This window comes from Phaethon aethereus, assembly GCF_964289735.1.
Source record: "Phaethon aethereus genome assembly, chromosome: 3".
In the NCBI taxonomy this organism is placed as follows: Eukaryota; Metazoa; Chordata; class Aves; order Phaethontiformes; family Phaethontidae; genus Phaethon; species Phaethon aethereus.
In genome coordinates this window covers 129,912,738-129,939,634 of record NC_138576.1, presented here as the reverse complement: position 1 = coordinate 129,939,634, position 26,897 = coordinate 129,912,738, and the positions used below count along the sequence as shown (strand labels likewise).

The 26,897-nt window shown below is 51.0% G+C and overlaps 1 protein-coding gene across 1 annotated transcript in view; it reads right to left on the bottom strand.

Annotated features, from left to right (window-relative positions):
- Positions 1–26,897, bottom strand: part of SLC24A3 (solute carrier family 24 member 3) — a gene marked incomplete at both ends in the record, with an annotated part of 173,112 nt that overhangs the window by 68,348 nt on the left and 77,867 nt on the right. Inside the window, one exon of the mRNA XM_081997959.1 lies at positions 3,317–3,393. Within this exon, the coding sequence (XP_081854085.1) occupies positions 3,317–3,393 (77 nt within the window). The remainder of the gene's footprint in view (positions 1–3,316; positions 3,394–26,897) is intronic.

Genomic DNA, 26,897 nt, shown 5'->3' with positions numbered 1-26,897 from the left:
CGGACTAGAGAGGCAGGTTGCTAAATGCCAACAGTTGCCTATTTTCTCCAAGTATCAGTTTTTGCTTTGACAATAGGTTACAAACAGCTACTCTGCTATAGGAGAAGGCAAAGCATTTCTCCTTGCTGCTTCTGCTCCCCACGCCACCCAAGGGGCTGGACCAGGGCCACAGACAGCGAAGCTGGCGGGGGCTTTCCTTAGGATTCACGCAGCTGGCAGCTCGGGGTAGAAAGACACCGGGACGCGTTCTCAGCTGATGTACACCTTGCGACAGCCTCCGAGAGCCAAGGGGTCACCCCCAAGCACCACGGTGCTAAAAAGGGTGAATCCAGCTGGGTCCTGCACCTTGGGGATGCACGAGCTGGAGCGTGGTCAATACACTTTCTTGGTCAATAAAACCGCTACGGAAAATGACAGAGCACCAATGGGACGAGGTATCTGTCTCGCTGCTTGCTAGAGAGTAAGAAACTGGATATGTTTCTGTTGGGACAGCAGACACATATCTAGTTCTCATTAAAAACGGATTTTTCTTTTTATTCTGAAATAGACAGTTTATCTTGAAATTCCAGTCCTCCAAACCCCATTTTGATACATATTAGAAGTATGTTCAGCCTCTTCAGAACTGACAAAAAAGCCTGTGGAAAAATAACCTATCTTGAGAGCAATTATGAAGCCCAAATCATAATTTAAAGTAGACTGGAAAATAAACCAACTCAAAGTTTATGCAGTCAACTGTATGAGAATACTGTGTGATTTCATTATTACTAATAATGAAAAAATACAGTCCAGGTCCCATCTCTTTTAAATAGCCTGGAAAAACACATTCAGAGGTATGGATCACACAGAGATTAAAAATTATTTTAGCAATTCGTATTTTTAATGGTCTCATTATAAACTTATTCCTGTAACTCAAGAGATTTTTTTTAAAAATAATTTTTGTGTTATAATCAAAGAAATATGAGGTTACAAGGTAGCAACGTACTGCTATAATCATCATCGTTTGCCTAGAGTGCCTGCACAGGAGTCTGCTAGTTGTTTTTCAAGTAGAGAGATGAATTTAACTGCATATAGCTAATCCCCTTCCTCAACAACTCTCATAACTCTTTTTTGTATTACCCACAGTCTAGTTACAAGGGTGCCAACAGGCCTATCAGCATTTTTCAAGACGACATTACGACATGTACACACTTTCTGTATGGATTAAGAGCAGTTCATACAGTTCCTTGAATTAACAGATGATCAACAGTGACCTTTTCCTGCCAAAACACAAAAGCTGTTGGAAGCGCAGAGCAGCGACAGCTGAGAAAAAAAAAAAATTCAGTGCTCGGGATACAAACACAGAGGGGCTGAGGTGTGGGTCGGCAGGTGTGAAACCCCACAGACGGCGCTGCACGACACGCTGACTGCGGCTGCGAAACGGGCCCCGAAGTCCTGAAATCACGCGTCCGAAAGTCAGGAAAGAGCAGATCAAAGGCTGCCTGGGATGTGTGGACACGTGTCCAGGATGGCATTCCTTGGGACCACTTCTCAGTTCCCCCGGCGCCTCTTTCAAGGCCAGCCCAAGCCCTGCCCTTGGGCATTTAGAAGAGGGCACGGCGCTAACCACCGGCACCAGGGACACGCAAGAGGCACCACGTGCGGCACCGACCCCTGCGGTTTGGCACACAGGGGCTGCAGCGGTTTAAGGGGATGCTGCACCACTGCTGGGCAGGAGCAGCTCAAAGCCCGTGATGCGGAACCAGCAGATCTGACCAGAGCCAGGCAGGGAAAACCCAAGGTGTGGCTTCACCCCATACCTACAGCAGAGGAGCTGAAGGTCCTCTGAAGGTCTCACTCTCTCCACCACTGCAGAGACTCTAGGTGACGAGCTGCCCCGTGACACTACTCTGGGAGAGGGTTTATAGGAATTTTTGTGAGTATTCTTGTGGGTGCTAAAAAATCCAGCTCAGGTCCAGTGCTCATGCTCCAAACCTTCTCAAAGCTCAATGTTCCCACAGAAACTTGGAAGCCTTGAACTTGCCTGACTAAGTCAATAGTGATGTTACTCAACAAATTACTGCAGCCATTTAGCCAAAATAAAATCGTAACGCAGAGCGCTCACATTACAACATGCAGTACAATCTAATTCATATTTTAAAAGAAATCATGGATCATTGCATATAGCTAACAGTGACTGCTCATTTAAGCTGACTAAAAACTATGAAATGCTTTAAAACATTCATTAGAAGCAGGTATTTTCTTGGCTGCTTAAGAATGCCTCTTCCCCCCAAGAAGTGCCAACTTGGCAGTTCTTCTTAAATTAAGATGACATTAAAAAGGAATAGAATTGTCTTCATCTAAAAAAAGTCAAGGAACAGATTTGGAGGGACAGTGCTTCCCTCTGTGAGGGTACTGCAGCTGCTGAACGCAAGGTCCTCTAACACTAGCTAAGTGTCTAGTGGACTGACAGACCAGGGTTATTTAAATAAACTTCTCCTGAGTATCTTTAATTTTGGCCTTACTCATGCACACCGCTTACACTGACATGTTTGGGGTAGAGATCACAAAACTCCAAGCCCAAAATTGCACAGATTTCTGATATTAGTAAGGTCTTTAAAATAGCATCTATTAAAGTCTTCTTGGTACATTTCTGAACTTTGAGGCAAATCCCTCGCCTGCCTGACATCCTCCAGAATTCCCAAGAGGATCCAGGACACCCTGCAGCTGATAAATGAGACATTACAATCTTTTCTTTAATATATTCAGGAAGAAAAACTCACTTTAGCAACTTAAGTACTCACAGGAATTCTAGAGACCCAAACTTACTGGTTTTTTTTCTGTTTTGTTTTGGTTTAAATCAATCCAGTCGACAATCTTTTAAAACAGAAAACCCTCTCTAGTTTCTTTATCCTACAGCTATGTCATAAGGGGTACCACAAGGATTTCCAGGGATAAGACTTCACCCATTTTTTAAGGCAATTACATGAATGTCCTCCCTCGACCTGCCAAGCCCGCAGAACCCTCGTGCTCGGGGGCAGAGGGCAGGGGACCACAGCTGCCCGACAGCCCCAGCAAAGCCAGTCCGGCGGGAGTGAAGTAACTCGCTAGAGTTTATTCACATGACAGCACACACCTGCGCTCCCGAGCTGCACCGGGGCTTTTAAAAGGGGTTTATGTAAGCCCAAAGTACCTTATACTCAGTGTAGTCGCTGAGACTCGCTGTCAACCACGACTGAGAGCGGCAGCCCCTGCGGGCAGGAGCGGGCACCAGCCCGCGGTGAGCGCACCGAGCCCCATCCACAGCAATAAAAAAGAAACGCAGAGTCTCAAAACTTACACAAAGGACGTGCAGGACCACCGCTCCATGTCTCCTGTCCTCGTTCGTGAAGATGTCATTGGGGAATTCATGGAGAGCTGCAAAAAGGGGGGAAAAAAGACACCTCAGATATTTAATCGGCTACTCAAAACCACTGCTCGTGCTGTTAAGTAACATAAGGAAAAGTTGCCCAAGCCCTTCTACCGGGCAGTAGTCCTACAACTACCACGCTCTTTGTTTCACCTCCTTGTTAGTTTAGCTCAACTTGTTCTCTGGCAATTATAGCCTTTTCCCAAATGTTTACCGTGTAATTTGCTTCTGTGGCAACCACAGCGCCATGTACCAACGGGTGCCTTGGGGAGGGCCGATAAACCCTGAGGTCACTCCGGGAAAAGTTCAAGGGGAGCGGCGCTGTACAGAGGGGGTGGTGATGGGCCACGCTCACCGAGCACTGCTGGCAAAACTTACAGCTTTGCACCTGAAAACGGATGGGTAAAAGCCTCCCCCCAAGCTGCTGGCACTGCCTCCCCGTCGGTAGGGCACAGGTAACATGGCCTCATCGCCGGCAGGACCTAACGCTCTCCAGACGGGCATGACTTCCCTCGAGTGCCCTTCCCAACAGCAGGCACAGCGGAAGCCTTGTGGCAAACCACCTCTCAGCTGTTTTCGGTCTTCACCCTGCCCCGGTGCCTCTCACTGCCCTCACTGGACTAGTAACAGCGTCAAGATACCGGACCTTCCCGTACTGCGAACGCTCCAAGCTGACCCGCTGCGTCAGCCGGCCGGTGGCTGGAAGGGGAGGAAGCCCAGGACAGGGGCAGGTTTGGGAATTTCAAATCAAAATGAATCCTTTCTCTACCTCCAGACTTCCTTCTGCCTCCTCAGCGGCATCCTCAGCACAAACAAGACACCTGATGTATGGCGCTAGTGATGCAAAGAAGGTTTTGACAAAGACATAGATCAAATACTTTTTTTTTCGGGAAGGAAAAAAAAAAAAAGTACAGGGGTGCAACTCTTTGGAGTTGTAAAGATTTCCGTCAGGAAGGCTCAGTGTTACTGCCAAGGCCCACGAGCTGTAACTCTACATGCAAAGGCAAGCTGGAGTCCTCCCGAAGAGGTTCAACGGGGCAACGCACGTCTGAAACGTCAGAAGCGAGTTCTCTGTGAAAGGGCCTCGACATGCCCTGTGCCATGGGAACGGGTGAGAGTTCCCACCTTGCCCACATGCTCCTGCTCTGCCCAGCCAAGGGCCGCCAGGTAGTCTGTAAAACGTCCGAGCCCGGGGCCTCAGGCGAGGCCGCAGCTATAGCGCGCGTAAACGCGAGGACGGCCCTCGAGGACGCCCTTGGCACGGCCCGTACATCATCCCAACAGCAGCTTTTTACCTGCAGCAAACTCAAAGGCAAGGCCGTTACTGCTCCAAGTGAGGATGCGCTCCTCGACTCTGCAGTACGCCTGCCGGCCTGGGGCAGACTCCACGGTCTAATTAGCTTCAGAAAGAGCATCTGTTGGTAGAAGTGAACCATGAAGAAACTTCATGCAGAAACACAATTATTTCAAATAATGATATGATAGAGCAGGGAAAAAACCAGCGACCCCAATCGGATGCTGTTTCTCTCAGGAAAGCTGAGAGAAACCACTGGCAGGGTAAGTGGTTTCTGACCTCACTGATCTTCTCGTGACCATGATCTCCTCAGGGCTCTACAGCCCAGCTCGTGCAAAGGAACAAACAGAAGGCATTCTACAGGGTCAGCAGGTGACGTGCTAAAGAGGGTAAGCCCCCTCCACTTCCTTCCACCTTCTGCAATTACACGGCGGCACATTTTGCAAGCAGGCAGAAGTACTTTCACCACACAGCATGTTCTAAAACGGTGGACTTCATTCCCCAGGGATGCTGCGACAGGCGACAACGAAGTAGGAAAGGCCCAAAAGGAGATCCTCCATCTGTCAGCGATACTAGGCGCGATAGCCTAAAACGCACACTCCAGTCACTGTAAACCCCAGCAACAGCATGCATGGGCAGAAGAACTGATCTTTACATTCTCTGTTGCTTACGCTTCTCCCTAAGCATCCCCTGCCCGCCGCTTCCAGAAGCGGGATGCTGGGCTAGCGGCCATTACGTCAACTCCCTACCCTGGGCGGTTTTCTGCACAACCAGGAGACAAGAAAGGGCGATTTTGACATCTGCAGTGAGGGGTGATGGAAGCAGAGCCGTGAGCCCCTGGTTGCCCAGGCGTTCATGCTTCTGCTCCCTTCCTGCTTGCAGCAGAGGAAAGCACCAGCTCCAAAGCAACGAGCTGATACCGGGAAGAGGTTTGCACTTCACCTGGGCTTCGTCACCCAGGGGAAGTCCAACAGGGTCCTACGTGACAGGTGATGGCCCACCGTGCCGACCCAGAAAACAGCTCAGCCACTTAGCTCGTTCAAGTGCCTTCGTTAAGAGCAATATATTTTTGTTAGATTAGCAGCTCTCTTTCCAAAGTCAAGTAATCAGTGTAACCGTTGAAAAGCGCACGCAATACAGCCAGGTAACCTTTGGTGCAGATACAGTGGTGCAGATCGCTTAAAGGCAAAACGTTTCCATTTACCCAAACGCTTTATTACTGTCCTGGATGTTAACTGGGTTATAAAGCACTTACCTACAGACAGCCTGCCCATGAGGTTGCAGGAACGGCTCTCGGTTATCAACCGAAAAGCGAGTGTGAAGATGACATTCTGGCATTCCAAGCGCTTCTCAGTAATTCCCGATTTGAATTGCTCAGTAACAACTAAAATAATGGCCTTCTTCTAAGGGTCAGTTCTGCGCATTTAGCCTTGACTTGGAAAAAAACCAAGCCGCGTTTTTCCTGGCTTTCACATCATTACCATTAATAAAGCTCCAGCTATTGGAATTTAATTAGCAATTCCGTAGATGATTAAATGGAAAAACGACCCCGCGCACTCTCGCAGCTTTGCCGCCTGTGAAGCAACAGCTGAGCAAAAGGCAGCTGCACCTCCGTGTTGTTACTACCAGCCGCTGCCCCCGCTCGCCTGGGCCAAGCACGCCCAGGGACCGGGAGCCGCCGTGCCGGCCCTCCGGGCGGGCTGGGCCAGCGCCGCGGGGCGCGGGCAAGGAGGGGAGCCGGGAGGGCGCCGGCGGAGCGGGGGCTGCCGGCACCTCCCGAGAGAAACGGCAGGCGCGGGCGCAGCCCAACCCGCGCGGGGCAGAAGGGTTTGGCCTTGTGGGAGGACCGGCAGTAGGCGACAGATCGGGATTCGCCTGCCAGGCGCCGTGACTGTCTTCTTCCCAAGCAGGGGCCGTACCGCCAGCGCGCCGCGCGCCCTCCCAGCCCCAGCGCCTACACCGCGCCAGGTGCCCGCAAAGCTGCCAAAAACACCTCTGGGCGCGCAACCTGGAGAAACTAGTCGGGTACCGGCGCAAAGATGGGAGTTTAAAAAACAACCCAACCCCACAACCAAAACCCAACACAGAAACGCTACGGAAGATGCAAGACAAGGGAGTTAAAATAGCTGGAAAGGATTCACCTTTCCTCAGCAAAGTATCATTGTGTGAAAATCAAATGTTTTCATCAGAGTTTTGTTTAAGAAACGTTCCTGACCGTTTACCAGGCCGTAAGACAGTGCAAAGGAAACGCAGGGAGGCATGTTTTTAGCGACATGCAAAACGGTTTGCTAACACACACACATACGCTCCCCCCTCGCTCCTGCACCCCTCCTGCGGGGGATTGTAGCGTGACAATTCCTAGCAGACAGGGATGATGAAAATCCAATCCCTTTATCAAGGGTCTCTACTTGTTCAAGGAGACCAAAGTGCACCTAAGGTAGAAGCACAGCGAAAAACCCCACTAGGAAAACAGAATAAGCGTGTCGGTACCGGCAGAGGTGGGGAATCGCGGCCGGCCTTCCCGTGCACAGCAGAAACACCTACTCCTCCCTGGCCCCCTCCACGCCGCCACGAAACGCACCTTCCTGGCTGAGGAAAGCCAAGGTGTCCATCACCGCGTTCCCTACGACGCTGCCTGAGCAGAAACGCTTTTCGGGGCTTACGCTTGAACATACGCAATGACAAAATAACGAATGCAAATTCGAAATCTGCTGCGTTTTTCTTAGATGCACCAGGTGCAGGTGAGTACAGGTCAGAGGAGAGCTTTGAAAACACAGGAGCTCCTTTCTAAGAAGAAATAAAGGCTGCTGCTGGAACACAACTGCCAATAACAGCCGCCCTATTTAGCTGGTATAAAAGCTCATACAGCTTGTCCCTTCGCTTAAAAGAGTGCTCAGCTTTCGTACAGAAAATAGGGGCAGACTTCGCCAGGCTTGTTTTGATTGCACCAGGAAAAAAACAACCACCCCGTCAAAGAACCTAAACTCAAAGAACATAGATTTCTGCCTCACTGGTCCACTCCCATCCTGCAGACTTTGTGGGTACTGGGCCTGCAAGATGCAGAAGGGCAGCATCTTCGCGCACACTCGGCACCTCCGCAGACTGTTTCAGCATGGGCGTTCGTGCTAAGACCAGGCCTGCGCCCTACAGCAGCATCCTACCGCGGGCGCGGGAATTCCAGCCTTCGGACGCACGCAGCTCCGCTTTGGTTTTCGGTTAATGAGCGCTCCGTTCTCAGAAAACAAAGCACAGGAGCGTGCACCTCAACGCAACGCTTTTTTAAGGTGCAGCTCAATCTTGTATTGGCAACCTGTAAAATCACTAGTAAATATTAGGATTATTAGAATTTGGAAGTAATTGGAACTAGATAACTATTAGCAAAATATGGATTAGCTTTGTAAAGGAGGCTAAATAACGAAGGAGCGGATCAGCTGTAGGCGTAGAAAGCTGTGCTCTTCTGCCTTCGCCGAGGACCTGGCAGCGAGACTTCAGATGTTCGGCGAGGCAGCAGCTGCTGCACAGAGCAGGGAGCCCAGGCCTTTGGGGAGCGGGGCGCACGGCATCGACCGCAGCCCCCGGCACAGCCCCAGCACGAACGACGCAGCAGCGGCCCTGCTGCTGCACGCTCACACACGAGCGTTCGCGAGGGAATCGCCGTACAGGCTCCCCTGCCAGATCTAGAGAAAAATTTTGTATCCATGCTTGGTAGGGAAAAGTTATTTTAGTCATAAGGCGATGAGTTGGAATAAATTCTTGTCTTTTTATTCTCAATCAGCATGCGATTCATTAAAATTGGAACGCTGTTCAGCTTTGGCTTTAGCTGACTTACAAAATGATCCGCATTACCAGTCTGTTCAGAGGATTTGCCGGTACAATACAGATTTGCCTCTGTTCTGCAGAGTCAAGCTACTCCAGGCAGTTCGCATGCGGTGCCGGGGACAGGCGCACAGAGAAGATGCTGCTGTACCATCCTTCTGGAGGGCAGCAGGGAGCGTTACCTTTTCAAAACCCTCTTCCCTGTGCTACTCCTTTCCCTCTCCTAGTTGATGTTTCCACCTTTCCAAAAGGATTCTTTTAAAAAAAAAAGAACAGAAAACAAAAACCACACTGTATTGGATCAACAGATCTCAAAGCTGCAATATAGACTTATTTTTAAGCTAAGTCTTTATATTGCTAGCCAGCGTACCTACTCTAGGGACAGGAATACCCTTGGGAAATCTGCTGTAGTTTTCACAGAAGCAGCAAGAACTGAGGATGTTCAGCCTAGGTAATGAATCACCAGCAAGGAAAGTTGTCAGAAATTAAAAAAACTTGGTTAATTTTCTCACGCTGTCCCCACAATTCTTTCACGGCCAGAGATAAGTCACACCAGTGCTACGCTCTGCAATCCCAGAGCGCCCAATAGCAGGGAGAGGCCCAGCATGTATTTGTACGCAGCTTTCCAGGCCAATTCTCTGCCCAGCGGCCCCTGTTTGACTTCTTTCCAAAGAGCTCGTCAGAACTGCATGTCCCATCACGGGGTAGAAAATAAGGCTAAAGGCACGACTTGAAAAAATTAGATGAGTGGGCTGGATTAGAAAGCAGGATTTAGATACCCAACTCCAAAATTTCGGGACCATTGGTATTCACAATATCGATGCTACTAGGACACAACCATACGCCTGCAGCTGGAAAATCGCACCGACACGCAGCTGTGCCAAGCAGCTGGGTGCAGGCTCTCATCCAAGCCCGGATGCCGGACCGCTCGCTCCTGCGCCCAGCTCGAGGTGCTCACAGCATGCCAGCTCCCAGCGGGAAAACGAATACGGCAAACACCGCAAATACAGCAGCAACCACGACGGGAACAGAGAACTGGAGGGAACGTGCCTACGCCGTTGCACAGCTGCACGCAGCGCTGCATCTCAGGCAGCGCCCGTCCGTCTCAGGAGGGAGGCAGCGCAGCTGCAAATGGCTCAGGGAGCAGCAACAGGAACAGTCGGGGGGGCGGAGGAGCCGCCCGGCAAGACCGGTTAGGAGAGAGGCCATCCCTTCGACTGGGGAAAGGCAGAGCGGAGCCGGGGTTTCCGAAATGGAGCGGCAAGGAGAGGGAGAACGGGGACCAACTGCTCACCAGCCCTCCTGGCGCGTAAATGAGAGGGGCCGGCACGGAGCAGGTCCGCAGCCACGGCAGCCCTTCCCTCACAGTGCACGCAGCCCGCTCAGCTGGTTGTCACTGGGTGCTGCAAATCCGAATTTTCCAGGGCTTCACAAAGCAAACTGACAAGGCAACGGAAGAAAAAAAGTCTGTCAAAGACTAGGAAGATGAAGATTGCTCCTGCGGCTCAGGACATCCCCGTACAGCAAACGGCTGCAGCTGGGGAAAGCGCACCAGGAAGCGTCCCTGCATGTTCCCTTAACACGCTGCTTTGACTTCTACTACTGTCATCTTATCAGGGAAAGATACTGGTGGACCTTGTGACGTGATCTGCTATCATGACATCTTCTGAGTCGATGCTGACGGTTTTTTACGCAGGAAAAGAAAACGTACTTTAAAACAATTAGTTACCTTTTTTTCCCGCCCCATACTGAAACTCATGATTCCCAATTGCTTTGGGGTTAGCAAGAGTATTACATTCACCACCTGCCTGCACGCTGCCTAGCCCCACTGCCCGACCCCAACAGCACCCCCCGAACGCCGGCGCCACAGGCCCTGCCAAACTCAGAGGAGAGTAACCCCTGCGTGCCTGAAGCCTGTCCCTCACGAGGACCAGCGACCCACCAGGGTGAGCTTGCAGGCGCGGGGCGAGGAGGGGGCTCAGGAACCGCTGGGTATGCTCAGCTCCACAGCTACCACCACGTGGGCGCTGGCTCAGACGCGGATAGCCCCACGCTCCGCGGCACGCCAGTCTCTGCAGCCAAGCCCCACGGAAACCTTCAAATCGTGCGGTACGGGAGAGCAAGAGGCTGTGAAAATCTTTAGTTGTCTTTAAAAGCAAAAGGATTGGTCAAATTCTCTCTGAGGAGAGAGCAGAGTAGCTTTTTTTAAAAAGATGTATATATAAAATGTTTTACTTTCTGACAAGTAAAAATGGTGTTTGCATTACAGTGTTGTCATCTAAAACTCAAGAGAGGTCAACTATGCTGGCACATCAATAATAAACCATTTTACTAATGTTTTACTTGTGTCACCACTTAACTGCTGAAAACAAGCAGCTGAAAACAGCGTGGGGGTACAGCCCACCCTTATACACCATGCAGCATCCCCCGTGGCCGCTGGCACCACCCTATACCTTGCGACGGCTTTACTAGGGTCAGCTCTTAGCAAGCAACGGGTGTTCCCTACCTTTGCAGGCAATGGATATTCCCTACCGTTACAGCAATGAGTTTCTAATGAGAAGAATTAAACACCTATGGTAGGTGTTTGGGCAGCGACGAGCTTACGCACCCTTCCACTTCCTTGGACAATTGGCTCATGCTGAGGAGCAGCAGGCTTACGCCCAGCACAAAGGATGCCACAGCCTCACAGAATTGTTCAAGTTGGAGAAGACCTTTAAGATCATCAAGTCCAACTGCCAACCCGACACCACCGCGCCCCCTAAACCATGTCCCAAAGTGCCACGTCCGCACATTTTTTTTTGAACACCTCCAGTGATGGTGACTCCACCGCCTCCCTGGGCAGCCTGTGCCAATGTCTGACCACTCTCTCAGTAAAGAAATTTTTCTTAATACACAATCTAAACCTCCCCTGGCGCAACTTGAGGCCGTTTCCTCTCGTCCTGTCGCTGGTTACTTGGGCGAAGAGACCAACACCCACCTCGCCACAGCCCTGTACTGCCCCGTCTCCTGGCCAGGCGGTTCAGCATCCTTCGGCCGTGCCACTGTCTGGCCTCAGCGGCACGCTGCAGCCACAATGGACATCTTCCAGTAAGAGCTTTTGACACAGCTGCATCTAGCCTTAATATCTAAAAAAAGACCTCAGACTGAATAAATGGCCCTGTGTGACTAAGGGAGTGAAGTTATGATGGGATTTACATCCTGGCAGGATCCCACAGCGTTCCCCTCTTGCCATATTTAGCTAAAGAGCTGCTTTCTGATAAGAGAGCATAGGCATATGAATCAAAATGCTTTCAGAGGAGAAGCTCATAGGATGAGTGATCTGTGACAGGACGTGGCACTTCGGGACACGGTTTAGCGGGCACGGTGATGTTGGGTTGATGGTTGGACTTGATGATATTAAAGGTCTTTTCCAACCTTAATCATTCTGTCATTCTGTGTTGTGTCCGCCCCTTTGGAGGGGGTTCATGGTGGAGGGGTGCAGGGTCTGTGCCCCCTTTTGGAAGCTGTTGTGGGGCCAGTGAACATCTCTACCAGCGGCTGTGGGAGTGTGCGGTCAGGGCCCCATCCAAAAGAGACCCTGAAACCGCACGTGGCTGCTCTGGGCGCCCCGTGGCTCCCTGCTCTTACTCTCTAAGTCAGCACGTACGATACGCACAGAGCGAGCAGCATGCTGGCTTGTTTTTGGAAACAAGACGACGGCGGCTGTGTGCCTTCCACTGAGCCAACGACTTTTTCTCCCCGCGCTCCAGGGTGCCTGCAGAGCCTGGCTGGCCCAGCGCCGCGTGCAGCGCCGGCGCGGGGAGGCAGCCCGGCAAGAGCCGAGCGTGGCCAGAGGTTTCCGCCGGCCTGCCGCAGCACTGCAAGGAAGTAACGCGTCCCTGCCTGCTCAAACGCGCTGAAGGCCGCCTCTCCTCTGCACCTGAGCCGGCCTTGAACAGGATCCAGCATGGAGAACGTCCCAGCCTGTGCCTATTGTCACAAGAAGTTTCCTACCACAGAAGAAAAGCGGAGACGAGGGAATGACCCCGGTATTTTCCATGACACCACCGCAAGCCCTTGGTCACTTAACCAGCTTAAAACACACAGCTTCCTAGCAGGAAACAGACCTGCCTCTGGGCCAGGCACGCGCCACAGATCGGCAGCCTTGCCATCAAAGTCAAGCGTCTCTTTTGGCCTTCCCTTCCCTGGAGAGACCCCCCAGCCCCTCTGCAAGCCGAGCGAGCCCACAGGACCCTGGTGTCCACAGCCCCGTTGGTCGTTCCAGCTCTCCATAACGGCCCGTGCCACTCCAACGATCAAATCGGTCGCAAACTGCTCTCCCTAATACCCGCATAATTAAGTGTTCGTTTAAGGATTTATGTCCCTTAATCAACAGGAACACAAGACAACTCTGCTCCGCCAGCCTCCCAAACGCCCTCCCTTCTCACCCCCCGCACGCAGGGGCCCGTTTCTGCTCCACCAAGAGCAGATCCTCCGGAGGCCGCAGCTCATCGGCCAGACGAGATGCTAAGCCTGGCCATGTGGAAATGGCCACGCAACGCCACGTAGTGATGCCTGTGGGCTCGGGCGACAGCGCCGGCAGGTTAAATGAAGGTAGGGTTATCATCTTACACCGCACCATCCCCTTACTGACCTTTAGCTTCCCCTATCAATGGGGCAGTCTAACAGCCCAGTCAAGACGCACGTTGCGGTTACCGGTGGCTGTTACCTTCTCCGCTCCTCTGCCACAGATGGCAGCAAGAGGCGAAGTCACGGGAGCATCACAACTGAAGCCACTGAGCCTCGCCACGTACCTGCTCACAGGTGCCTCCAGACAGGATGAGCCAGGCAAAACAGACATGGGAGGAATAAAACGGGAACGGTCTGCATTTTTTTCGAGCACGGTAAGTTATGTATAGGCTGGAGGAAAGAAAAGGGGGAGAAGACAGAGGAATGGGAATATGAGATGATGAAGCACGGGCACCATGGGGAATTCAGACTGGCAGCTCATTTGCATGGAAAGCGAGAACAAACGTCGCTCCTTCCGATCCTGGAGGAAGCACTCATGAGAAATCATGGGTTGAAAGCACCAGGCGTAGCAAGCTTCCCCATCCACCCACCTATGCAAACACCCTTCACTAAACCTCCCGGCAAGCTCCATTTCTGCCTTGTAGCACCAATTCTAGGAAGGGAAGGTCTGGCCAGGCTTGTGATTTCAGCCTGTAGTGATGGTTTACCTATGTGTAAAACATGCATGCGTATAACCCACGCACGGCTTCGTTAGTGTACCTGACGGCTTAGCTGCTTGCCATTCCACGCACCTCTGATCTCCACGTTCAACATTTAGGATGCTCAGAATTGTACAGAAATGGCAAAGTGCGTTTCCTTTGAAACAAGGCACATGTGAAGCGCTCAACCCTGGGCACCCCGTATTCTGTCATCTCCCCTTTCTTTAGGGTCTCTTGGCTGTGTGTTGTATTGCGGCGTGCCGCCAGGCTCGAGTCCTGCTCCATCCTGTGGCTGTTCCCTTATGCCAAACGTAACACGCACAAGACAAGGGTTGGATCCAGAAGAGGTTTCCCTGAAACAGATGCTTTCCCCAGATGCAGAAAGTAACGCCTTGAAGGAACAAACCTCTACATATAAGCAAAGTCCTTGCGAAGGACCTCAAAAAGGTTCTGCCTTGGCCTCAGTGCAAATGAATAGCTTGCAAGGTCAGAGGCGCAGCTGAGCTCTGAGGGCAGCAAGCAAATACATCTAAACGCAAACAAGGAAGAAATCAGAAATAATAAATAATATGCAACAGCATATGGTTCAGAGAGAGTTTAAGTCAAATAACAGCAGCAAGTGACCTTTAAAGAGAAGGTTATATTTTCTCTTGTTCACTAGAAGACCTATTTCTGTAACAGCAAGATTCTGGCAACTGCTTCCCAGAATCTCTTAGCTTTTCTATTTCTGCATTTCACTTGAACGGGCTATAGTTTTTGTTTTGCTTCGTTTGCGTGTGTGTCCCCGTCCCCCGTCACTGGCAGCAATTACTGCTTCTAGAAGGAAATGCACGGAGGCATTGCCCACAGTTACAACTTCTACAGACCTAAGCGCAGCTGGCCTTGCATCAAGGTGTTTCCCCGGACAGACGCAATACTTGTGCAAAGTTATCCGCTATCAGCCACACGCTCCGGTCAGAAGTAACTGGCACGAGGAAGGTTCTTCGCAAAACCACAGCAAGAAAAGAACAAATCTCTGGCTAGCTGCTGTCCTCACATAAGCTGCCAGAAATTCCTAATAATTTATTGGCTTAATTACAGCTGTTCTGGACTTTGTTTGAATGGGAACAGAGTACAGCCCCTCCTTCATTAGCTTTATTTTGGGGAACAACTATTTACCTTATGTTCATATTCATGAGTAGGCTAACCAAAAAAGGCAATCTTCTGCAAGAAGCGCTTTTATAAAGCCACCTGGAAAGGAGCAGATGCTGCTGTCACATCTCTTCTTATCTTGGGGAGGGAGGGACTTTTTCATCTCTCCAGATCCCAGGCGCTGGATGCAGGGATGTCAGGAGTTTAAAGGGGGGGAGCAAATTGCCCCCGGTATGCTTCAGCCATATCCCCATTACAGGGGTGGTTAGGAACCTAGATTAGCACAAACCAAAAAAATCTCCTTGCAAACAAACAAGCTTTTGGAAAATTGCCCAAAACACCTCAAAAGTTGTAGCTTAAACACGTGGTCCGGGAATGCTTTCTGCTGCAGGTGCTGCTCCCAGGCCAGACGTCGCCTTTGCCAGGCACAGGATCCCGGTCATGTAGCAGCCACGTCGAGCTCAGGCTACCTGCAGGCGTGCCTGTTCATGTCGTTAGACACCAGGGCTCTCCTCTCCCTTTATTTGCTTATTTTGAAAAAATCAACCCGCCTGCTAAGCACCAGCCACGCGATGGTGCCTGCAGGACAGGTGGGATACGCATTAGCCAGCACCAGCCCACCCACCGCTCTGCCCAGGGCCACGAAGCCCGTTCTGCCCGAGCACGCGTCTGCACGCGAGCCGTCGGATACACGACAAGCAGAAGCTCGGGCGCACGCGAGGCAGATGGAGACGACTTTCAGCCAAACGCACAGAGCACGTGCCGCCACCGGCGGGGGTGGCTGCGGCTTTGCCCTCCCGCGGGACGAGCGGACGCCGACCTGATCTGCTAGGCTTGGAACCAGCAGCCGGTGACCGGCTGCGTGGCGACCTGCGGAGCAGGGTCCCCACAGAAAGCCCCAGACCGCCGGTATCGCTAGGCAGAGGTCTGCTCCGCACCCCCGCACCAGGCCGCGGGCAGGCGGGGCTGATGGCCGCCGGGGGAGCCCTGAGTGAGGGGAGGGCAGCAGCTCACGATGCCTGCTCGGATGTGCCTCGTGAAACAAGAAAAATAACTTCTTATTCGAACTAGCCTCACATAGCCTCTTCTTTCTGCAGAGAGCAATCGCAGAGGAAGTCAAAGGGACGTAAGCTGGCATCCAAAGCAATGCTCCTCGGTTTGCTGTTGCTCCTGCCTTCAAGAGCCACCAGTTACCACTTCCACGCTCCACATCTCAAGCATGCGATTGTGACCGACGGGCATTCCCACAACCCCAGGCAGGATGCTTCATCCGCCCCGGCTCCTCCCAGGCCTCCCCTTCTCCTTCACCTAAGAGAAACGACCTCAATTTTTCCTTTCGAGATGCACGGAACACAGCGTGTCCTTCCGAGTAACAACCACCCTGAGCTTGCTTCTGGTATAAAGTAATTCTCTAGTCTGCCACTGGTTTAGCTGAAGAAGTATAAATCCCAGTGCAGACCCAAGCTGGTTTTTAAAATGCTAGCAGTTTAGTTACTTTTACAAAGGATCAACTCTTGACAGTGTCTTTAAACAAGTTCTGAAGGCTGCACACAGGGGCTTGCAGCGCTTTAAATAAAACAAATCCTGTTCGTGCGCAACTGGTCTGCATAGGCACGAGCAATTCCAAAACACTTGGTGCTTCCAGTTTGTTGTGCTAGCGGGCAGAATGAAGCTTCGTTGCTTGATGGTTGCATGATGGAAAGATGTCCAGTTTAAGCCAATTTATTTTACAGCGTCACACAGCCAAAACCTCTCTCACCAGCTCTGTTTGGCTCCTGACAAAATTGTCCACGGCTCCTGCATAAAGCACGTCGTGAGAGCGATGAACTTCACCCCTGCAGGGCTCCTCATCTGGGCTTTGCTTACAGCCCCTCTTTCAAGAAGTCATCAGCTTCCAGTCAACAGCAGAAGTGGCTACTGAAGAGCTGTCTCGCTTGCCTGCTGAGTACAAGACCAGAGACAGTGTTGCAGCCCCGTCCTTGTAGGTAAGGATTTTGAGAGACGCTCTTCTGCCTCCCACCTTCTCACTCCCCAAGAACTCACCTCGAGATGGGTGCAAGTGATCTGCACCACTTCAGAGCAGCAGCGTAACGTTTGGAGCCGTTCCAACTTCAGTCTCTAAGCTCTTCAGCGGACAAGCAGTGCTGGTATTTGACATTTAACCTCCCAGGAATGAAGGCTGAAGCTTTGCCTATTTATTCCTGCATCCTTCACCAAAAGCTGAAGCTTTGCTTCTGTTGAAGTGGGAATGGCAGGAAGCAAGGAAGAAATGAGAATGTTCTCAACTCTTTCCCGGCTACTGGTTCAGAGGGCTTTAGAAGAAACCCCCAGTGCTCCGGTCTCAGCCTTGTCCTTCCTTTTTTGCATCCGAGTAGGGGACAGGGTCAGCGACAGCCTACAGCCAAAAATGCCTCTGAACAACTTCAAAATGTTTCTTTCCATCTTATCACTTGTTTACTCTCTCCTCTTCCAAGGAGGCATCTTTGACTTGGATCAGCCAACGCCAGTACTGCCCAGTGAAACATATGGCAACGCTACCGCAAGCATGAGGATGGAGACTGCCCGCAGCCGGTAGTGCGGCACAGGGCCGGCACCCGAGGCCGGCGGGTGCGTGGGGAGACGGCGAGACCCTGCGAGAGGAGGATGCCAAGAGAAGCCTGGCCAAAGCGCTTCTCCAGACCTGGTTCTCCAGGCCTCCCGCTCTGGAGGGGCCGGCCCCACCGGGCTGCCCCTGCTCTCCCAGCCGCCGGGGAGCAGAGCCGAGCCAGGCAGCTGCCGCAGGCGCTGCCACTTGCACGCCGCCACTGCAGGGGTTTGTTGCCCGCAAATGAATTTCAACGTTTAAACTGTCCGGGCTCATCCGCGTAGCAACTCTAATACTCTTTAAGCTCCCTCAAATTTCTAAATGCTTAAAGCTATTACAATCTCTTTGTTATTTTACATTAGGCATCCCATTAACTATTTTCTTACTTTGATGTAATCAGTGTTTTACATTATTTGGGGATTAATTCTGGACAATGAGGCCACATGGCCTGTCTTTTCTACTGGCAGACCGGCCTAGAAAAGAGGAGCCTGGTCAGCGAGGCTGGGCAGCCACCTCTTCGTCAGAGCCGCACGGTCCCTGCCGCCCTGGGGGGCACGCCAAGCACAGCCACCCCCTCCACCGCAGCCGCCCCGTCCCCGCAGCCAGGCTCTGCAGCAGCGCTTGGCGTGGGCAGCCCCTGGCGCCACCGCACCGTGCTGGAGGTGGGCAAGACGGCCGCCGGCACGGCCCGTGGCACCGTCCTGCCGAGATGTGCCAGTGCCAGCGCGCGCGCCTGGGGTCTTCCCTGCCAGCGTCTGAGCCCGTCTCTCTGCGCAGCAAATGCTTGCGAAGTTGAGGTACGAGATCACCTTACGCAACAACCGTGCAAAGCTGCTTTTTTCTGCGTCGGCCACTTTCTTTCAACACACAGCGTATATGCACAGGCTGAATGATTATTTGTTTTTCCAGGTATAGAACCCCAAAGCCTGTTAAGATTTTTCCTTTAAGCTTACATTCCTGAGACACACAGGACCTGCTCCCTTCCCCTCTCAGTCAAAACAGAAGCAAAGCTGTCCTTTCACTTTCCATCCCAACACTATCATCCGCAAGGTGCGTAAAGTGCTTAGGCACTTCCATTTTAAGTAAATATACTTAGCAAATCAGAGTGAGTTACATACTTCAGACAACCGTCTTTTCGCTCTTTGCATATAAAACTGACATGAAAAATTTCCATTCCAAGATTGCAAAGTGAAAATGATACATGTAACTGATGCTCCTGTAAGAGGGAAATCAGAGTAATCCTTTACTTGGATAGATTAATAAAAGTACATTAAAAGGAAATTCTTGGGGATGTAAACAAGTAGCATTCACTCAACCGAAAAAGATGATTGCCACAATCAATCTTGCAACCCATGTCCAGTATTGGCAATACTGCGGAAAGAAACCACCACTGACACTAGCCAGCAAAAGCCTGTCTGGAGAGGACCAGATTCCCACAAACACGTTCACTAACGTGTCAACAAGCATCCTCTCGTCATCCAGATAGGCATGTTCATGTGCACACCCAAGAGACCATCCTCATTTGCCCGAGAAAGCACGCTGGGAGGGACTTCCAGGCGCCAAAGCGGTGCAGCTACCCCATGTTCTTGATGTGCTTTTACACCCAGGGGTAGTTTTTTTACGGGTACCTGCAGGAATAAGCACAGACCCTTGGCACATCAGAGTAACACAGAAAACAGTGCGATAGCAGACTGACATCACCTCGAGACAGAGTGAGCTCTGCCTGTGCAAAGCACAGGCTCTACCTACGGTAGAAAGAGAATTGTTGTCGCTGCTCCCCTCAGCTCTATCCCCGCTTTCTCAGGATGACAGGTTGCCTTTTCCAAGGCATCGGAACGTTGCTGGCTCGAACTCGGCATGCGATCAGCCACAACCCCAGCTCCCCCTGGGAGCTCGCCGCAGTCAGCTCTCTGCCTGGAGGGTTGTCCCACAGCACAGTGCTTCTGCCCTTCTGATGTCACCACGTTTTCTCCAGACCCCTTTCCAGTTTATCAGGATTTCTGAATACCCACCTGCTCCTCCACACATACCCCAGGACCTCCAGTGCTTCACGTGACCTGCACATCCGACAGGTCCTCAGTGTTATCTGCTAATGGTCTGGGCATTATTTAGTCCAATTCTTCAGCTCCTGCACCATGAAGTTCATCATGTCCAAGCTCAACTGGGAGGCTTCTCAGCTAGCTAATTACCCTGTCACTAGCTCTTCCCTTACTTCAGGCTGAGATTTCACCATTTTTCTTAGTGTTTTATGCATTAATCATGCGCTTGCCAATGACCATTTCAGTGAAGACCGATACACATACTGTCCCAAGAAGCTTGATGAATCACTTACTTTCTAAAAACAGGCAGGGCTCCCATTTATGGAGATGAAATAAATGCCCAGGGCCTCTCAACTGAGCCCTTACATTGCTTCTACTTTGCTCCTGGTGAGCAAATGAAACCAGAGTGGTTTCAGGGCCGAGCACTGACATTTCGGTTTTGGCCGCTGACCGTCTCTGCTCAGCCGTGTGGACGTCACATCCGCGGCCCTCCTAGCGCCTTCCGATCCGAGGGAGGGGCAGTCCATCCAACCTGGGGGCTCACCACGTGAACGCTACTTCTAGCTTGCTCCTTGTCACTGGTTACGGCAGGAAAACAGTCGGGTGGCCTCCAGCAACTGCGAACCATACTCGAAGCCAGCTGAAAACTGGAGATGACCGTAGGAAAAACTGGATGCAACAAGCTAGATCCTCCACTGATGGAAATCACCGTGGCCCTGTCTAAACCAAGGGTGCTCCAGCAATTGGCATTAACTGAGGATCTCACTGACTTCAGCGGTCTGGTACAAACTGACTCCATCAGAAGGTCTGTCACAACACCTCTTTGGAATTGAATGCTGAGGGCTTGAGATCAGTAAAGCGAAAATTTCTCGCTCTGCAGCACGATCCAGAATACACCCTTTTTGTTGCCAACATCTCAACTTCTGAATTTCACAGAAAGAAGCTCAAGAGATTTTTGTCTCTCTTTAAATTACCTACATAGTGCCCTTCTTCTGCCTTTCTCTCATTTTGTCCAGAAGAGCTTGATGGAGGAGCTCAGTGCCTTTAGGGGATGCAGCCAGAAAGCGAGAGCTGTCAGTGTCCAGATCCTTGGACAACCCATGCACAAGCTTTGCTCTGAGCACCAGGTAGCCCTGGCAGGATGGAGGGCTGAGGACTATCCCCCAGCATGCAGCAGAGCTGGGTCACGGTGGGCTGCGGGCTGTCCTTTCCTCTGGAGTTTCACTTAGGGATTTCAGTTTTGCTTTTCTGTTGTTGTCCTAGCTGCTTTCTACACAAAAAAGATACCCAAAGTTTTACCCTGAGGAACTATACGGAGCTGGAGGAGCCCCGCAAACCCTGCAATCCCGCTAGCCGGCAGGAGAGAAGACAGTCACGCTGTGGTGAGCCGGGTCACCTCGCATGCGCGCTCGCTCTGTCTGTGCGTGTGCGTATCGCTTTCCTGGCTGGCACCGAAATACAAACTGACACGAGCTTCATTTACATGCCTATGAAAGGTCTTACAGAGGCTACCCGCACGTATATGCACGTACAGACACGTACTTATCTATACGCACACCTATGTACATACATCCCCCCATGCATACACATGCAATACTACACATACTTCTTTGTCTGAAGAAGGGGAGCCTCGTGATAGAGGGGAAGCAGTGCATTTGGTTTTACGCTATGAGTATTAGGGAAAAGTGAACAAGCGTCACATGCAGATGAAGCGAAGTACACGGCAGGTTCCTCTGCAGTTACACGCTTTGCTTTATGGTGACAGGCAGGCTTAGAGCCTAATCTCCGGCATAAAAATCGTATCAATCAATGTCAGCATAATATTCATACATCAGAAAGACAACACTGGCTTTAAATAGGTACCAGCAGTCGCAGAAGGCAAGGCACTTCCGAAACTCCATCTCCGAAGAGTCTTTTATCTCTCAGAAACTGAAAGCCCCTAAATATAGGACTACTATTAAAAATTCATGAGCTTCAGCAGCTATTTATCAAAGTCATGGAAATAGAATATTTCCATGATGGTGAATGGCTTGACATTCATTACTAATAAGCAAATGCGCACTTTATTACCATTTTAGAACAGAACGTTGCTACCAATACCCAAGGAACATCACATTATCACTAGGAGTTCGCATTAGGCTTTGCTACAATACACACATTATTTCTGCTATCTGGATGCCTCACGCTTGTTAGCTCCCAAACGATGATGCTGATGCCAGCTTTGTGGAGCATGTCCGCGGCAAGGCTGCCATGAAGGCCTGGGTGCTGCTTCCTGGAGGTGGGGTGGTGCTTTGGTGCTCCTCTCGGCTACCCACGCCTCAGACCGTACTCAAAACGTGCTTTCCTCCAGTTTACTGAGTGCTCTCCCCAGAGCGAAGCTGTGTTTCGGAGCGGCAAAGACTGCTGCGGAGTCCCAGCTGCTCAGTGGCGGAAGCCACTGCAAATATGCAGCATCCAGCATCACCCTGCTGAGAGCACGGTGACAGATCAGCAGGCAGTGACTGCAGGGCGAGCGCTGCTACAGCCCCACGGCAGATAACGAGGCTGATTGGGATGCTGCCTTCATTACCAAAGGCAGCTCCTTTTTCCTCCCACTTGCAGTCTCCTACTGCAATGACTTGACCTTAAAGGTTTAATGAGAATACAGTCTTACTTCATATAGAAAACGTGAAAGAACTGTTCCTCTCTGCGATGGTTTAGATTTTTTACGTCTTTATATACACAAACTTTTATACACCTTCTGTGTTGACATGGAAGAAGCTTTTCCTGCTGTCTGCTGAGATGGCAGAAAGGAGAAGCAGAAAGGAAGGAGTAACCTGCTTCACCATCCTCACACGTCAAGACAAAACTGGACACAAAAATTGGGTGGTTTGATTTCAGTAGATCCCTGAAAATTTGTTCTTCTCAGAGGGGTTCTTGAGGGATCTCGACCAACAGCTGTCACCCAGCGAGTGTACATGTGCCTCTATCTGTCACTAAGCCTTCTGAACAAAAGTCAGGAAGCTTTGACTAAAACCATGTAGGGTTACAACCCCCGGGGCCAGTCTGGCCTTAGAGTTCTGGAAATCTGTGGAATTCAGGAAAACTCACGATTGCCCTACGTAGCAAAAGAAGAAATTGTAAGGGGAAGAATGGCTTGGCACCTGCTGCTACTCGGAAGCCACTGTCCTGAGAAGGTATTACTATATCAAGACCAAAGTGAGGGGCTTTGGCAACAACTGCATTATAGGATTGCTATCGATCTCCTGGCAGCAACACATGGGAAACGCAGCTGTAGCTCAGAAACTACATTCGGTGCCTGCACACAGCTCAGTAAGACCACAAAATCACACAGCGGCTGAGGTTGGCAGGGACCTCGGGAGATGGTTTGGTCCAACCCCTGCTCATAGGGTCACCCAGAGCAGGCTGCCCAGGGCTGGATCCAGTCATGTTTTGGATCTCCCCAAGGAGGGACGCTCCACAACCTCCCTGAAAAACACTGGCGGAAGTATTTTTCCAAAGATTGATACTATACCAGATGAACAGTCTTCAGCCTTCTAAAGTCCATCCTAGCCAACTGGGGAAAGCCAAACGTGATTTCCCGCTTGTTTCTAAGTTCGAAAAACAAACAGAGAAAAACTCGTTTCTTGTTCATAAATAAATAAATCATCCCCTCGACACCGTTTTCCCCTTTAATTTTTACATCTTTTGCAGGTCACACCTTTAGTATCGTTCCAAAATGACATCGTAACAACATTACCGAGAAGCTTTATGTTCTGGCAGCTATGGCTGTCATTTGAGAGAGATTATTTAAAATGTTTTATCCTTTTCCCTTCTACGTATTTCTGAAGCATCTAAGAAATAGCTTTTCAGGCTGGTGACAGCAATGGCATACTCTTATTCATAGAAATATTTTATTTTTGGTATTATTCCCTCCAGACACCTATTTCCTTCCAAACAAGATATAGCTACAGGGCAGAACCTCAGCTGGTATAAATGAGTCCCTTGGCACAGACTCCGTGAGGCTGGGAGAAGAGTCCTGGCCCAACAGATGCGTGCCCCCCACCCATGTAATTGATCTGTGGCTAAAATGGATGACTCCAGCAACGAAACCCTAAGAGAGACTGTGAAACCCGGGATTCGAAAGGTTGCTGCGTGAAGTCACCCGTCCTGCAAGCCCCACATCTCCCACACGGCCGCACATCTTGGCGGTGGAGGACAACATAAGCCGTGATTTACAGTCAGCAAGGGAAGGAGGGAAAGAAAACTCTGCACAAGTGCCAAGCTGACCCTGCAAGAGCAACTCAGCCTGCAAAGCCCCTTGTTCCACACGTTTGCCTTGAGACGGCTGGTGCAGCGTGCAGCGCAGGCTGGGTTTTTTGTGTTCAAACACTGGGGAAGTCAGGAGGGAAAGGGGAGAAGCTGAAAGAAATAATGGTGCAGTGAACATGCGTCACTGATCAGCGCCACTAAGTGGGTCAGTTGAGCTGGAAAGTTCTCCAAACCGAAACACGTGTAATTATCTGAGCTCGTACCAAGCCCTATGCGCATCAACACACGCTTAAACCCTGTTCAGCAACGTGCTGGGGCACACGTGCAATTGCCTTCTAGGACACAAATACCCCGGACTGCTTGCAGGCTTAAGGACTAAGCATATAGTGAGAGGTGTTTCTAAACCAAAGCTTTAGAGGTTGCATAGCATACGGTGAATTCCTCTCCTAGGCTTGTACACGGTTTAGCTTACGAACAGGCACCGACATTAATTTCACGCACACGTGAAGGAAGGGCGATGCTTTATGCAGACGCCGGGCTGAGGAAGGCAGCCAGTACAGACGGACCACTCGTTACACTTCACCTAACGTTCAACATCAGTCCTCCTCACCGCAAACGAAATCGGCCGTTTCTTGCCCTGCCTGCACAGAGAACAGATGATGGGCATCTGAACCTTTTCATGCAGGGAAACTTTTGCTGTGGTCCCTACCCGCACGCTCCTTGCTCCCCTCCAGCTTCTTTGCCCCTTTCTTTTTCCAGCCTGAACAAACCCACCATGTTAGGCACTTACTAAGGTTTCCTAACCTTCACCTCATCCTAGCGGTGCCCCCAGCCTGCCTATCTCCCTGTGCCGGGGATGCTCAAACCGCACGGCGCATCCCTCACCAGCCATCAGCACAGCCTCCGGCACCTTGCCTCCTACCAGGAGCACCCATCCACCAGCTGCCCCGGTCAGCTTGTGGTCCACCATGATCTATGGACCTCACCCTGCTGTTTAACCAGGTACCGTCCGCTTTGTTTCCTGCTCTGCATTTGTGCCTGCGATGTTTCAGTACAATCCTTCATGCACATTCGTTTATTAGTAACTGCATTTTTGTTTTTCATTATGTTCAAACAAGTTATCCAGTTTATCAAAGTCACTGAGTCCAAACCTTGCCCTCAGAGATCTTCCAGCTCTTTGAAGTCTAGTATGATTTGACAACTTTGCAAGCACTGTCTGCATTCAAAAGCTTGGATGATGAGAAATGCTGAACCCGACCAAAACCAAGGCAGCCTGGGATAAGCATCCCCTTGAAACGCCTTTCAGTTCACAGGACACCACCGAGAACGGCTCTTCCGCTGCTGTTTCCCGATCAGTCACGCACCCAAGGCCAGTATTTCCCTAAACCGCTTACCTGAGCATCGTGGGGGGAGAATCCAGACACACAGTCTCTGCTTCTTCCCTCCTCATCCGCACAAGGCCAGTAATCCTGTCCAAAAGGACATTAGACTGCTACACCGCGGTATGTGCCCTGTAGGTCCACGTTGCTTGTTTTTATTATCCTCATAGAGCTTACAAACTTGGTTGTCTAATAATTTGTTCTAGTATCTCCCCAGTGATCTGAGTTAGGCTGTGTGGCTGCTCAACTCCCTTCGCCCTCATTTTCCCCATTGTGTTTGCCCCCCTCCAGTCCCAAGAGATGGCCTGTCCTCCACGAATTCTCCCCAATAACTGCAGACATGTTTAGAGGTAACACTGACTCGTTCATTAAATGTTTCAAAGTGAATTTCATCATGTCTGTTGGATAGAATACATCCAACTTACCTAAACCATCTTCAACAAAGATCCTACCAGTGAACTGTCAGTAGTCCTTTTTCCTAAAAGTGGCCTTCTGGTACATCCCATTGGGGGCCCTCCACCCTAAGCTGGCCTCCCACTTATCCGGGCTCCTAGCAGTCTCCTCTGACGTAACACCATCCCGAGCTCGAGGCCGAAGACCTCCTTGGCCCCCTCAGCGCACCTTCACGGAAGGGTGCTGCTGAAGAGGACGGGCTAAGGGCAGAGCCCTTCGGGTGGCTCACTGATTCAGAGGAAGGTGGCAACCTCAGTCAGACATCGGGGCACTTGGGAGCCACGGCCCCGGGGCACTGAGGCATCCAGCTCTCCACCAGCAGGGACCCGCAACCCTGGACCCTCCACCAGCCCCCTGGATGGACTGGCCGAGGAGGCGGCGAGCGTCACTGAGCACGGATCATTTCGAAGCGGTCCCTGGGACGCAGCGTCAGCTTGCCACGTATGCAAGCTCCCACAGGTGGGTCTCCAGTGGTTCCCAGCACAGCCCAGGCTACAGCCTGGCCAAAGGGGCTTTGCCTGGTTGGGTGACGTTACAGGGACCTGGGGGCCAGGCTCCAAGCCCACAGTGCAGTTCCAGCCCCGTGCTGCTCTGCGCATCCAGGCAGGGGCTTTCCTCCTCGCCGCGTTCTGCTGGCTGACCGTCAGCCAGAGCACGAGAAATCCTGGGAGGCGAACGCGCGCCATCAGCGCGCTCTGCACACGCCAGGCCTGCGGGCCTTTGATGCCCGAGAGAGGCAGCGGTGCCTGCACGATCTGCTTCCTCCTTCTTCAGAGAAAATAAAAAATGAAAGGGAAAAAAGAGGAAACTACAAGGGCAGCTGTAATTACATGTAAATCCTCACATGGGCAGGATTCCATTTTACATGCGGCTGGAGAAAGGACCATCTGTTTTATGAAGATACTAGGCTTTTTTTTTCTTTTTGTCTTTTTTTTTTTTTTTTTTTTTTAAATCCCGATTATATTCTTTTCCTCCCCCTTCTCCCTAAATGGAAACATTGCTGTGGTAATATCAAGAGTCTTAAAACAAGATTATGTTTTTAAATGAGAGAGTCCTTAAATTGGGATTATACCTTACAACAGCCAACTACGCTTTCAATCAGTTTCAGAGGATATGCTTACAACTTCATCACTCCGGAAGAGGCTATGCTTCCGGAGCCACAAACGAGAAGTGTTCACATCAGCAGACGAGTCCAAAGAAAGCCTTCTCCTCCAGTTTCTCCTTCGCTGAGCACGCTCAGAAAGGCACTCTGCTGCTCCTCCAGAGCCTTGTCCACCACCAGATTTCACGACGTTAGCGATACTGGCTTCAGCAGCGACCCCCAGCACTTACCCCACAGAGAGGGAGAAGATGTACGG